This window comes from Morone saxatilis, unplaced genomic scaffold, assembly GCF_004916995.1.
Source record: "Morone saxatilis isolate NCDOM2014 unplaced genomic scaffold, NCSU_SB_2.0 Contig3, whole genome shotgun sequence".
Classification (NCBI taxonomy): Eukaryota; Metazoa; Chordata; class Actinopteri; family Moronidae; genus Morone; species Morone saxatilis.
In genome coordinates this window covers 21,470,775-21,483,173 of record NW_023339873.1, presented here as the reverse complement: position 1 = coordinate 21,483,173, position 12,399 = coordinate 21,470,775, and the positions used below count along the sequence as shown (strand labels likewise).

Below are 12,399 nucleotides of genomic sequence, written 5' to 3'. Positions count from 1 at the left end.
ACTCTGCTGCATTTCTTGATGCAGACTCCGACAGCACATCTGGCTGCGACGTTTACAACCTGAAACCAGCGAGTCAGGATGTGGTCGCCACAAACACACTTACACTGACACACACCGGAAACACTGGATTAACTCACATAGCGCTCATATACCAGTCCAGGCACACAGAAACACACACCAAAAGAACTTTTTTCACTGACTCATGCAAATAGAACCTGAAGCTCTCAGTCTGCAGGGTGCTACCTACATGTGTGTCATGATCTTGTGCAGGAAAACGCCGTCCACCAGCTCCATGAACATGTTGACCCGCTCCTCGGAGCCCACATCATCGCTTGAACCCAGTGGACCCAGCGTCCGCACCTAGAGGCAGAAAGAGAGGTCAGCTACATTGCAAGTAGAAAGATACACACGCTTCAGTTTCCCTTTCAAGTTAATGCTGGTTGGCTTTCTGCTGAGTGTTCAATCAACATTTCTAAATCATCTTAAGGCAACTGGGTATCTTCCAAAGCTAGTCTTTCTAGAATGAAAGTCCTTCCCCGTGCTGAGCCGCTGCAGAGGGACAGTACAAAGAGGACACTGGGTACTAAAAAGACTTGGAAGAGACTTATACAGCACAATTAATAGTTTTCAAAAAGCGTATCTTTGGGGGTTTTGCTGAGAGTAGTGCTCTCTTTTTTGGGAACGCCCTGCTCACACTCACACAGTGACACAGCTGGAAGCTGCCCAATAACAACCACAGTCTGATCTGCTGGCCACAGAGCAGCTCCACTGGAGCAGTCGGGGGTTAAGGGCCTTGCTGAAGGCAAGCGCCACGCTTTCATATTCTCCACCCAGACTTATCCTGAAATCGGGTTCAGAGATTGTACCAGCAGCATTCTGCTCCAAAAAACTATTTCTCCAACTTCAGATGTGCAAATGAATAAAGAGGAGAATGGCAAACAGAAAGTCAGCAGTGTGGTGAAAGTTGTCCTGTGGAGCCTTTCCACTGTGTGGCTGTGTTAATTGTGTTAATTGTGTTTGTGTGTGTCCAACAAAGACGGGAACAATCGCTGGTTGACCGGTCAGGTCAACAGGATGTGAGGTCACAGGGACACCGGAGGTACCAAGGAGTTAATAAGCTGTTGACTGCTCTGCTGCTTGTCATAGTGGAGGCTGAGGGCCCATACTGGGCAGCAAGAAGACGACACTGGGACCCAACCCAACTCTGAAGACACTGGTATTTGTAACAAAGTCTACTGGGGAACTCATCTTTCAAGGTGGTGAAAAAACACTGTGTCATTATTATCAATAAATCTGCTTGTAGTACACTAACACAATCTGATGATGATGATTTATATTTCACTATTATTTAATTGAGTGCAGGTTAGTCCAATGAGATAATGTATAAGAGTTACTTCACTGTTAATCTGCCAATCTACAGTACAAACAGTTATGGAATAACTCAGACGGGGGTCCCTGAGACGACATCTTATCCAACAGGAGTCTGTGGTCTGATGAGTATCAATGTGGGGGTCCCTGACAGCAAAAAGGTTGAGAACCGCTGGGTTAAAGGATGTTGCTTTACTCTGGATTTGTGTTTATTATTTACTTAAAGCTTTACTCGATTAGAGAAATCAGCTGCAGTGCTGTGACGATAAGTGACAGCTTTTAACACACCCACCCCTCCACATCAACCAGACAGCTAAAGTCACCCAAACAATGAGCACTTAGGGTCGACTGACTGGAGGAAATTCTTGTGTTCAACAACATTTTAATGACAAAAGATGATGATGGTGAGGAAACAGCAGCAACCAAAGGACTGCAGCTGTGACCGGTGGAGCAGAACAAACAGAGAATGAACTTTTTGGTACTTACTCTGAGACCTACATTTGGAAAGTCCCAGACACACTAGCAAATCTCTCAACGGATCACTTAATCTGAGGCTTTTACACTGAAAACCCGGCGTCCTCCCAGTGCAGGGTAACAGTCTCAGGTGTCATTCAGTGGGTTAATAGTGCCGGACTACTGCAGGGTGGCACATTAGAGCGCAGGGCTGTTGGTTTCTGATAGTTAGCTGTTGTAGACAAAGTACCCGAGCAGAGAGAGAAAGTAAAGCAGAGGCAGAGGTCATCAACTCGCGTGCATCCTCACAACTGTGTGTGTGTGTGTGCGCGTGCGGCTCCCACTCACCCACAACACCAGCGGAGACTCCATGAAAGTGGCCAGCAACTCGGACAGAGTCACATCCATGTTTGCTCCAACGGCGTCCGAGTCCGCGTATCAATAAGCAAGCAATCATAAATCCACCGGTCAATCAATCGATATCCGCAGCGGGCTCGCGGTGGGTCTCCACACGGGGCAGAACAAAGCCCCCCCCCCCTGCACGAGCTCACTACACCACTATTGTCTCGCGCTGTCCCGTTTCCCTAAACACCGGGTTTAAAATAAAACAGCAGGTTAAATATGGGTAGAAACGTATCGGAATAGTTCCACAAGCGCTCACATGCACGCCGGGGTCGGTTCCGTTAGTTTAGCGGGTAAATGTCCTGTTTTTCTCTGACTGAAGCTCCAACACTTGATCCAAACTTCGCAGGACAGTTGTTCGCGTTGCCAAGGATACACAATTCGGACCGTAAAGCGGAGAAACCGCCGTGAAATAAGAAAAGAAAAGTTAACTAGGTAGAGAAAAGTCAAATGCACGATAAAAGAAAACAGAGAGCGTTAAAATTGTTGTTTCCGTTGTTTGCTACATCTCCACCACGTCTACCTCTCTCCTATCCTTCTCTCCATCAACCTGACTGTGAGACGAAAGGCGGGGGGTTGACTGACAGGGCTACCGACCAATCCGCTACCGCAAGAAACGCGGTTTCCGCCCTCTGAGATAAATCAGCCAATTACAGCGCAGTATTTTGGAAGCGTTTTCTCTGTGTCTGACGTCACCGCCAGACAACCTCAACCAGCCAAAGAGTTCAGACGGAACGAGATGCTAACATGCTAAGAAACAGTTTCCAAACTTGAAAAATTGTTGTGCTTTTAAATTAGTCAGTTAGGTAATGTAGAGAGTGTTAAGTGATTAAGTAATGTTTAAATGAATAATGTAATATTATATTTCTGGTTTTTTTTTCTGAAATCCGATTAAAAAAGATAACCATAACAAACCATGAAGGTATCATGATGTTCCATCCCTAGTTCTCACGTTAGCTAGTTAGCTAAATAGTAATTTATACTTGTAAAGAAACTATTTTACCTCATATGTCTATCAGCCAATATATAGTTACTAATTTTTTTTAACTAGACAAATACACAGCTACAGTTAACTTACCAGATATGTGGTTGGTTCCCTAACATCACCTAAACCTCGCCTAAGCATTCAGTAAGCACAGGTTTAATATATAAACCATCACAGTGGTCATAGCAGTAAAAGCACGGTGTAACTATTAACATTATTATGGCTCAGTTCCATTTAAATGTCCCAGTAAGCGACGTCAGTTAGCCACAGTGTGCACGCCAGGGCCCAGGAACAGGCACGTCTACGTTATAAAGTTATTTGTTACACATTTCTTGCTAATTTTTGCTTTTTTTATACTAACCGTGGCTGTACAACCTAATGATTTTATGATGCTGTAAGAGATTTATTTTATTCTTTATTATTTTTTATTCATTTCCACAGCTGCCATGAAAATATGTGACCATAAGAAAATTAAATGATACACAGTCAGATAAATGATCAAATAACAAAATTTTATTGATGCCTTATAGATATATTTGCCTGTAACATATATATACATATATGTATAAAAACCTGTCCAATCAGATATCTTCCTGTCACGATAAATGAGCCTAAAATAACCTAAAATATAATCCCATGTCTCTTAGACTTAATGTCATGTATGACTTTTTTAGTCTTAATTGGATTATAAAGTACATTTACTTCTTAGATGAAAACTGAGTGGCCTGTTTAATCAGCCTTTATGAATATTATTCATCTTAATTATCCCATATTGAATTAAAGGGAAATAATCATAATACAATAATACTGATGATAAACTGCAGTCCTTTAGCTTTCTTTCCTTTGAGATTGTACTAATATAAACAAGAATGTACATTATGTAATTCATATCAACCCAGGTCAGTTAATTAATCTTTTGGGTTTTATTTTATTTTATTTTTTGTTTGCAATGTGGCAGTATCTCTGCTGGATTGCTCTTTGTTTGGATCCTGAAATTTTACTAAAATATTATTTAGAAAATAAGAAATAAACTGCAGTCCAGAGGTCTGAGTAGGAAAGACAGGAATATGATAAAAAGTAGACTTTTTCATAGGGACAGGAAATAAAACAACTAAATACACAAGATTTCCCCTCATAAGATGATATAGTCCACATAAGGCCAGGCAAATGAATACTAGATCTATAATACTAATAACAAAAACTACTTTAACATGTACCCAAGTGAGTGTTTGTCCAGATTTGTATCCAACACTATTGTATGTTTCTTCTTTTCTTCTTTTAAAGTGAATTCTCCCTTTAAGCAAAAGCACACATAGGTTGGGGTTTAAGCTCTTGCTCTGCCTGAGACTCTCTGACTGCTGTTCAAACAGGTTGAAAAGGAAACCAAAGATGAGCTCAGATCAAAGGGACACAAAGGCCACATGCAAAGTAGCACTAACTGATGGCATAAAATGAAATAAATGAAGAACTTCCACCAAAACACCCAGCAAGTAAAGATGATAAAGTTGTAATGTAATTACAATGTAATGTAATGTAGGTATTGTTCTGTGACGATTGAACTTTTTTATTAAGTCTTGAACTTTTTATGTCACCTTGTAAAGTGAAACATTCAGTGAACATGCTCCTCTGGTCCAGTCCAAGTGTACTGACCTTTACTGAGGAATCTAATGGGGAAATAAGTGGAGGGAGGTGTTGTGATGCTGATCTCAGTGCAGTTGTGTGGGGGAGTGAAGGGTGGAGGGTGGATCAGACCTGTAGAAATGTGTCATTTCCTTGGAAGAGTCTGCTCGATTACAGAGTGTGTGCTTTAGATTTTGCATGATCAGACAGGAAACGGGCAGGTTTACCACCTTCATGTCCAGAACCAGACCTAACATGTAGCCGACACAAGAGTTGCTAAATAAAAGCAGCACCTCGGAACCTGGTGGTCTGTTTCCTCTGAGCAAAGTCAGATACTTGTAGGAACGGAGCTCTGGTTGCTGCTGGTGGGTGTGGGAGAGTACAGCATGGCAGTGGACATTGTTCCACTTCAAAGACCACACATGGCATTAATAATCCAGAGAACAGTGCCACCTTGTGGCTCCTTTGTGTTACTACACGCCCTATCCCTCATTACACGGTACAGGAGTGATCAGCCTTATGGTGCTGCTGTGAAATGTAGTTTTTGAAAGGTTTTACTTATTTCCCACTAAGACACATTACATAAAGTGATGCCATTCTCAAGGCTGTTGTAGTGTTGTGAATTGTCCTCTAGTGTGTGTGTGTGTGTGTGTGTGTGTGTGTGTATTATACTTGATACAAAGACCTTCATTGACAAATAATATGTGGAGTCCATTAAACTTTCTAGTCTTTCAGTTATTTGAGTTACTTTAGGTTTTTTGTTTGGAGAAAAACTGCATTTGAAGAAACCTTTACACAAAGAAATCAGCCAGTCATTTTCTATCAATCATCTATTTATTTATTCATTGTGAATGTTCATACAAAAAGCAGATTTTCTCAGGAAGAAGTGATGTCTGATAAACAAGAAGTGGTATCAATAAACTTTACATTCAATACAATTAATTCCACTTAGCCACACCCACCTCTTCCTCCTGGACCAATGGCAGGGAGGCAAAACCTGCAATCCTATTGGTGCTTTCTGGACTTCATAAATCTATTTTTATTATTACAAATATATAAATGCTCTACCCAGTGATAACAGTGATATGGTGTCAGGTCTACTTTGGGTCACAATAATACTTCACCGTCTTCAAAGACGGGCGCACACATGCACGCATACGTCCACTCACACAAACGCACACTAAATATATAATAATAAACACAGCATTGTGTGCCGATCAGGAACACGGCTAAAAACTACAACTTTCAGGTTTTTCGTCACCCCTCAGGCTCATTTCTACTCAAATGTGATCAGACGGGACAGAAAGAGTCGGCCGACGAGATAAGTCTGTCATACGTCAGTCAGAAAATCAAAGTCAGCCAGGAAGTGCTGTGTCCTTTATTTTAGTGTTTATTGCAATAGTGTACAGTGCTGGTGAGAAACCAGCCGTCAGTCAGTCAGTCAGTCAGTCAGTCAGTCAGGGTTCAGAAGGCTCCCCAGTACAGAGGCAGTCAGTATCTAATGCACTGTTGTGGTGTGTACAGTAAGTACACAATGCATGTTAGTGAGTGTTCTTCATAGCAATAAAAGCGGTGGCTCAGTGTGGATTTGTACTTGATGTGTGTGTGTGTGTGTGATTTTCACATTTACTCCTCACCAGGGGCCTCATGTGCACACGTTTTCTGATTCTCGGCACAGCAAAAGTTCAAATAATAATAAAATAATTGACTTTCTTAATTTAAATATTTAATCATAATGGTTGAAATGATCACAGGATAAAGTCATCAGGAATGAGGCCCCATATTTCTGAGAAGGAACTTTTAAAGTAAAAGATAAAAAAAGGAAAAAGTGTTTTCCAGGTCCATATTTTGGTCTCACTAAGAACTGTGATGATAAGAAAGAGATCAGCGTCATATAAATGTCACTGCTGAATAAAAACATTATGGACCAGTTAGGCACAACATCAGTTTGTTGAGGGTTTCCTCAACAGACAAAAACTGTCAATTGTATGTATTTATCATTACCAGTGCCACCAGGTCAATACATTCTAGAAGATGCTTATAGTGTGCTCAGTGTCTCCCCTCCGCACTACAGCAGAGTATCAGGGTCAATGGCAGATGAGATATCCAGACAAAATGTCACAGTACTCGAAGAATAAAGCTGGAATTTTATGAGAAGAACTAATGTAAAGTTGCAGTTTTATGAATAAAAAGAGAATTAGTGTATTAATGAGATACAGTTGTAATATTACAATGTGGGGAGTAAAGTCGTATTACCAGAATTTATTCTGAAGATAAAATAAATGTTGGGATTACAGACGTACAATTAAGTCATAGTTTCATGAGAAAATGTCATGTTATTGTAGAAGCTGTCCAAATACTGTAAGTTGTAGTTGTACGAGTTAAAAGTTTAAATACTTCAAGATAAAGCTACATTTTTTACTACACTACTTTAATAGTGAAACAATGCAGTCTACTTTACCATCAGAAAATGTGTAATATTTAAGTATTATAACAAGGTGGTAATTTTGAGAACAAACAGAATTAAATCAGAGATTTACAAAAAAAAGTCCTAATATTACGGGAAAATACTGTCATTTCACAACTATAAATATATTTAAAAAATTAAGTTTTAAAATGGAAAGTTGTTAGCTTTTCTGTGTCAAATGAGGGAATATTGATGACCTGAGGTTATAGCTTTCATCAATACCCCAAAATCATGAAACCAATTAGGTGATGCATACATCCCACAGCTGGATGTGCTAGAGGCAGCTGCTGGACCACAGAGCACACAGAACACATGTTCATGGCATCAGAATGTAGTCCAGTGGGCTTTATGGCAGGCAGCCAGAGCGCTGAGTGGACATTATGCTCTGCGTGGAAGCTCAGTGAGTCAGGATCAATAGAAAGACTGTCAGGATGTACTAATCAATTCAATTTATCATAACACACAGCACTTTGTTCCCACAATAACCACATTTCCCTGCAATATTATAATGATTATATAATATTATTATTATTATTATTAATCAGAACTTTATTTTGTAATATTATGACATGTCTTTTTGTAAAAGGTATTCTTAACTAATTTTCACAATAGTATGACCTTTCCTCATAAAATTATTTTGTAATATTATGGTTGTACTACTAAAATAGGAATTTATCTCATTATATCATGATGCTTTCTCATAAAATTACAATCTTGTAGCATTATGTTTTTAGCATTATTTTTTCTTCGCTTCGTTTTCTCATAAAATTCCATTTTATCTCATAACATTGTGACTCAGACTAGTTTTCCCCTAACAGTGGCTCTAATACTCTGCTGTAATTGTCACACAGCATTTCATGTTCCAGTTAGTTAAATGTCTAGAAATGTGTACTCCATTTTCTACTCTATGACTGGTGTGTGTGTGTGTGTGTGTGTTGTCAGCGCAGCCAGGAGCAGGGCACCCACTGGGGCTCAGTGTCCAGTTTGTTGATGAGTCGTAGCAGCTCGTTGTAGGCTTTGTCCTGGTCCAGGTTGACAATGACGGCGTCGAACAGGTGACCGCAGCTCTGCTCCATCTCCCGGGCTTTCTCGATGATATCGCGCAGCTCCTCCGGCTGTCCACAACACACACACACAAAACACACACATTATTATTGAGGCAAACAGCAGTGGTATTTATCTTTGACTGAGTGTAAACAGACAGTGTAGACAGTTGGACAGGAACCTTGGGGTTTTTGTTGTCTTTAGCCAATAGGGCTCGGAGTCTTTCCTGGGAGGGCGGAGCTATGAAGATGATGTAAGGCTTCAAGTCTGAACTTCTCAGCACCTTTAGAGCCTGCACACACACACACACACAAATACATTAGGATTCAACTTTTTAACCAATGTTCTGTAGTGGAAAGACACTGTGTCCACTCACTGTGTATGTGTGTGTGTGTGTGTGTACCAACCTGTGTGTGCAGACAGAGCACACAGATTTTTCCAGTGTTGATGACCTGTCTCACAGAGTCTGTACTCGTCCCGTACAGGTTCTTCTCAAAGTCACCAGACTCGATCAGCTTTCCTGAGGAAGAACACGGGGGGGAAGATGTTACACTGGTTTCAAGTGTTAACATGATATCATTTCTTCACACTGGGAGAAGCCACACAAGAAGTCTGTGTATTACTTTGGCTTAGTTTTGCTATTTTTATAGCACTAGATGTTGACCAAGAATGACTGGTAATGTTGTAACATTTCATTTTCTCATTCCAGTCTGGAAATTATACTTAAGCCTTTGCAGCCTGGGCTGGTTCTGCTCACTTCAGTTACAAGCTAATGATACTGTCACTACATGTCTTAGCAAGGCAAGCCATTATTGTTGCTTTGTTTCAGGCTTGATGGTACCATACATAAACATTTGAAATAGTTTCTAAAAAGTCCACAAGTCTAAGAGTCTTCCACAAATAACCAGTGTCTGTAACTTTGTATCCAACCTAAATGTGTAGATAAATGGAGAGGGGAGACAGTCAGTGCGCTAAGGAGATAAAACATTCGGAGCCCTAGCACTGTTAGTGATGGTGTACGACGGTGTATTCAAACAATTCACACATGTAGTTTGGTTTATTTGTTCAGGACCAAGGGGAAAATGATACATTGTTGCATTTTAGTTCTGGTATGATCCTTGTTCACACAGACAGTTACAAACAAACCAAGAGGAGTAAACATGAAGTTGTACAGACGGACAGCTCACTCATTGACTGGATCATCACCAAAACCCACACGGGGAAATCAGACTGTGGTGACTGACTGAAGTTCATGCAGCATTTTAATACTGCTGCTGGCTATATTTATGTTCTTTGTGAGGAAATAACTGATTCTAGGCATGATTAGTATTATTAAACTGCAAATAATCGTCATGTTATGAATAATGACTAATAAGTAGAGAGAGGAGGAACAGGAGGCATCTTGTACACCAGTGATTCAGGGTTTAATACTGTGGGATGGCTGTCACACATTTTTTAATGGACTTTATGAACTGACAGAGTACACAGAGTAGGATACAAGCACAGCAGCTTTGACCTATTAATCAGGGAAAAATACCCATTGCATACATATGTGTTACCAAACAATTTGCAGAAATATCTGTATAGCTTATGCAGGTCAATAAAAAGACTGCTTCCTGAATAGACTTCACGTTCAGCAGATGATTTATTAGTGGTTTAGCTTTAAAAATCTGCTGTCATAGAATCCTGTGGTTGGTTAGTTTGTGTTCAAGTCTGCTTCCAACTACAATAATGGGTTACACCTGAGTCCCGTTTTATCAGCTTACATTTGTTTTATCTACACCATGGAAAAGGTTCTGCTGTATTTGCCATTAGCAGTTCCTGTGTGCACTGTAACCATGAATGTAACACACAAAAATCCCTGGATTACTGTTTTTGTTATTGATAGAGAAATCACTTTAAATTGTATTCTAATGATACAAGGCATGATCGGAAGTTGATAAGGCACAGGCCAGTGGCACAGTTGTGTATATACTACACTGAGTTCAGAAGAATTTGTAGGAAATTAAATGTTTATCAACGGAGCAGAACTTAGTCAGCAGCTTGTCTTCATGCTGCAAGGAGGAAGGTGGCCGTGTTTCTCTGTGCTTTAGAACTAACTGCTGTGAAACAATCAGCAAATTACATTTTATTTATTAGATTCACTGCTTTGTTCTCTTAGTCTCTCTCTTAATTCAATCTTGAGCTCTCCCTGCCTTATAGACACACATTCAAGCGGGTAGCCCTGTTGTAATGGAGATTAAAATCCCTGCCGCGCTGGGCTGGTGCACTGAGCCAAACCGAGTCGAGCTAAGCCAGCAGATGAAAAATGCTACATGTGGACCTTTGATGGATCTGGAATTCATCAAAAAAACAACTGACACTGAGAGAGGAATTCAGTGACATAAAATCTTACCTGCTGCCAGCTCTGCCTCAAAGGTCTGACGAGACACAAAGTGGTAATCTCGACCACTCAGCTCGCCTTCTCGACGGCTCCGCGTGGTGTCTGCAACACGCACACACAGAGGTTACTACACACAAACACACAGAAGCATGTGTACAGTGCGTGTGTCGGTATAAATCTTACGAGGGACAGCTCCAGCGAAGCGCTCTGGTTGGTTGTTGAGCAGTCTCTGTCTAAGCTCTACCTGCCCGCAGCTGGTTGGACCAATCAGTGCAATCGGCCGCTTCCTATTGGCCGGCTGGTGGTACAAAGCCATCTCCTCGTAGGTGAGGATCTCCTCATTGTCAACATCTGGATCGATGGAAAGGAAGAAACAAGGTTATAATGGGGATAAACTGGTTAGAGGGAGAAAGAGGATTTCAAAACATGACAGGAAAGAGAGAAGGCTGGAATGTACAAAGCAAGGAAATGATCAGAAACATGAGATACCTATGACAAATTCATTATTTGATCATTTAACAACTATCCAAAATTTAAGATGACACTAAAATATGAACTATAATATGGTTTGGAGAAATAATACACATTTATCTCTAATTCCATCTTTTTCCTTACAGTTGGTGATCACGCAGACACCTGACTACACTACCAGCAGTCTATATACACCAGAGTTGAGCTCCAGCTAAGGAAAGACAAACAGGTCATACCATCATTCCTGTGAGCGTTGTACAGCACTTTCTTTCTCTTCCTCTTGTTCTTCTTCGCACACCACAGCTTCCCTGTAAACAATCAGACAGCCTTTACTCTACAGTAACACACATTTTACTCAATCAATGATTTGATTTGTCATCTTGTGCTTGGAATGTTTATATGTATGTGTGGTGGTGGCTTATGGGTTGCTCTAAGTTAGCTAATAGGGAAAAAATGGCCCCCTCACAATCTCCCTCAATTTAATATATTTCCTGTAGTCCCTCTGTACATTCACACGATCATCAAATAAATACAACTATAAAATATGCTATCATAAACTATAAACTACTAGTTACACAGTCACCAGGTTGTAGTGTCATAGAGGAACTGACCAGACTTCTCAGGCTCCTTGTCTTCTTCTATGGTCTGTTTCATGGCTTCTCTTTGCTGCTGGAAACTCTTCCCTGTGGAAGAAAATAGAGAATATGAGAGAAAACAAAGAGCATTCACAACACAAGTTTAGTTTATACAGTGTAGTGTTACAGGCTCCAGACAGACAGACAGACAGACAGACAGACAGACAGACGTACCTGGTACCAGTCCAGCTAGTGGCTGGTTATCCTCATCTCCGTCCCGGTAGGCCTGCCACCAGTTAGGGTCTGCCTGACTGATGATGTGGAGAATATCTCCTTTCTGGAAGGACAAGCCCAGCTCTCTGCAAGGCACGTAGGGGTCATCTGACGGGTCGTAGTCGAAATGTGCCTTCACGTGGACCTACAGGAGAGAAAGGAGACCAAAAAAAAATCAAGACATTTTTAAACCCCATTTTTGTCAGCAACCTTTTTAATCCATTCTCTGATGGAAAGTTTGGTCCGACTCTGAACTCACCACATTCTCTTTGACAGGAGGAGGTTTGCTCTGAGTGCTGGGAATGAGCACAAAGGTCAGGAGGCCGTGCATGTCCGCCTGACACACACACACACACAC

The 12,399-nt window shown here is 40.8% G+C and overlaps 2 protein-coding genes across 4 annotated transcripts in view; both read right to left on the bottom strand.

Annotated features, from left to right (window-relative positions):
• Nucleotides 1-2,776, bottom strand: part of ccdc88c (coiled-coil domain containing 88C) — a 49,259-nt gene extending 46,483 nt beyond the window's left edge. For all 3 annotated transcript variants that reach the window (XR_004797144.1, XM_035674152.1, XM_035674151.1), the window contains exons 1-2: nt 2,170-2,776; nt 248-360 (exon numbers count right to left, since the gene is read on the bottom strand). Coding sequence is in view for 2 of the 3 variants with exons in the window: in XM_035674152.1 (XP_035530045.1) it covers nt 248-360; nt 2,170-2,229 (173 nt within the window). In the remaining variant the exon portion in view is untranslated. The remainder of the gene's footprint in view (nt 1-247; nt 361-2,169) is intronic.
• Nucleotides 2,777-5,649: 2,873 nt separating this feature from the next.
• mpp5a (membrane protein, palmitoylated 5a (MAGUK p55 subfamily member 5)) overlaps nt 5,650-12,399 on the bottom strand; it is a gene marked incomplete in the record, with an annotated part of 23,317 nt that continues 16,567 nt past the window's right edge. Inside the window, 9 exon segments of the mRNA XM_035674139.1 lie at nt 5,650-8,410; nt 8,521-8,631; nt 8,747-8,859; nt 10,735-10,824; nt 10,906-11,073; nt 11,430-11,501; nt 11,805-11,876; nt 12,003-12,186; nt 12,301-12,378. Of these exon segments, the coding sequence (XP_035530032.1) occupies nt 8,234-8,410; nt 8,521-8,631; nt 8,747-8,859; nt 10,735-10,824; nt 10,906-11,073; nt 11,430-11,501; nt 11,805-11,876; nt 12,003-12,186; nt 12,301-12,378 (1,065 nt within the window).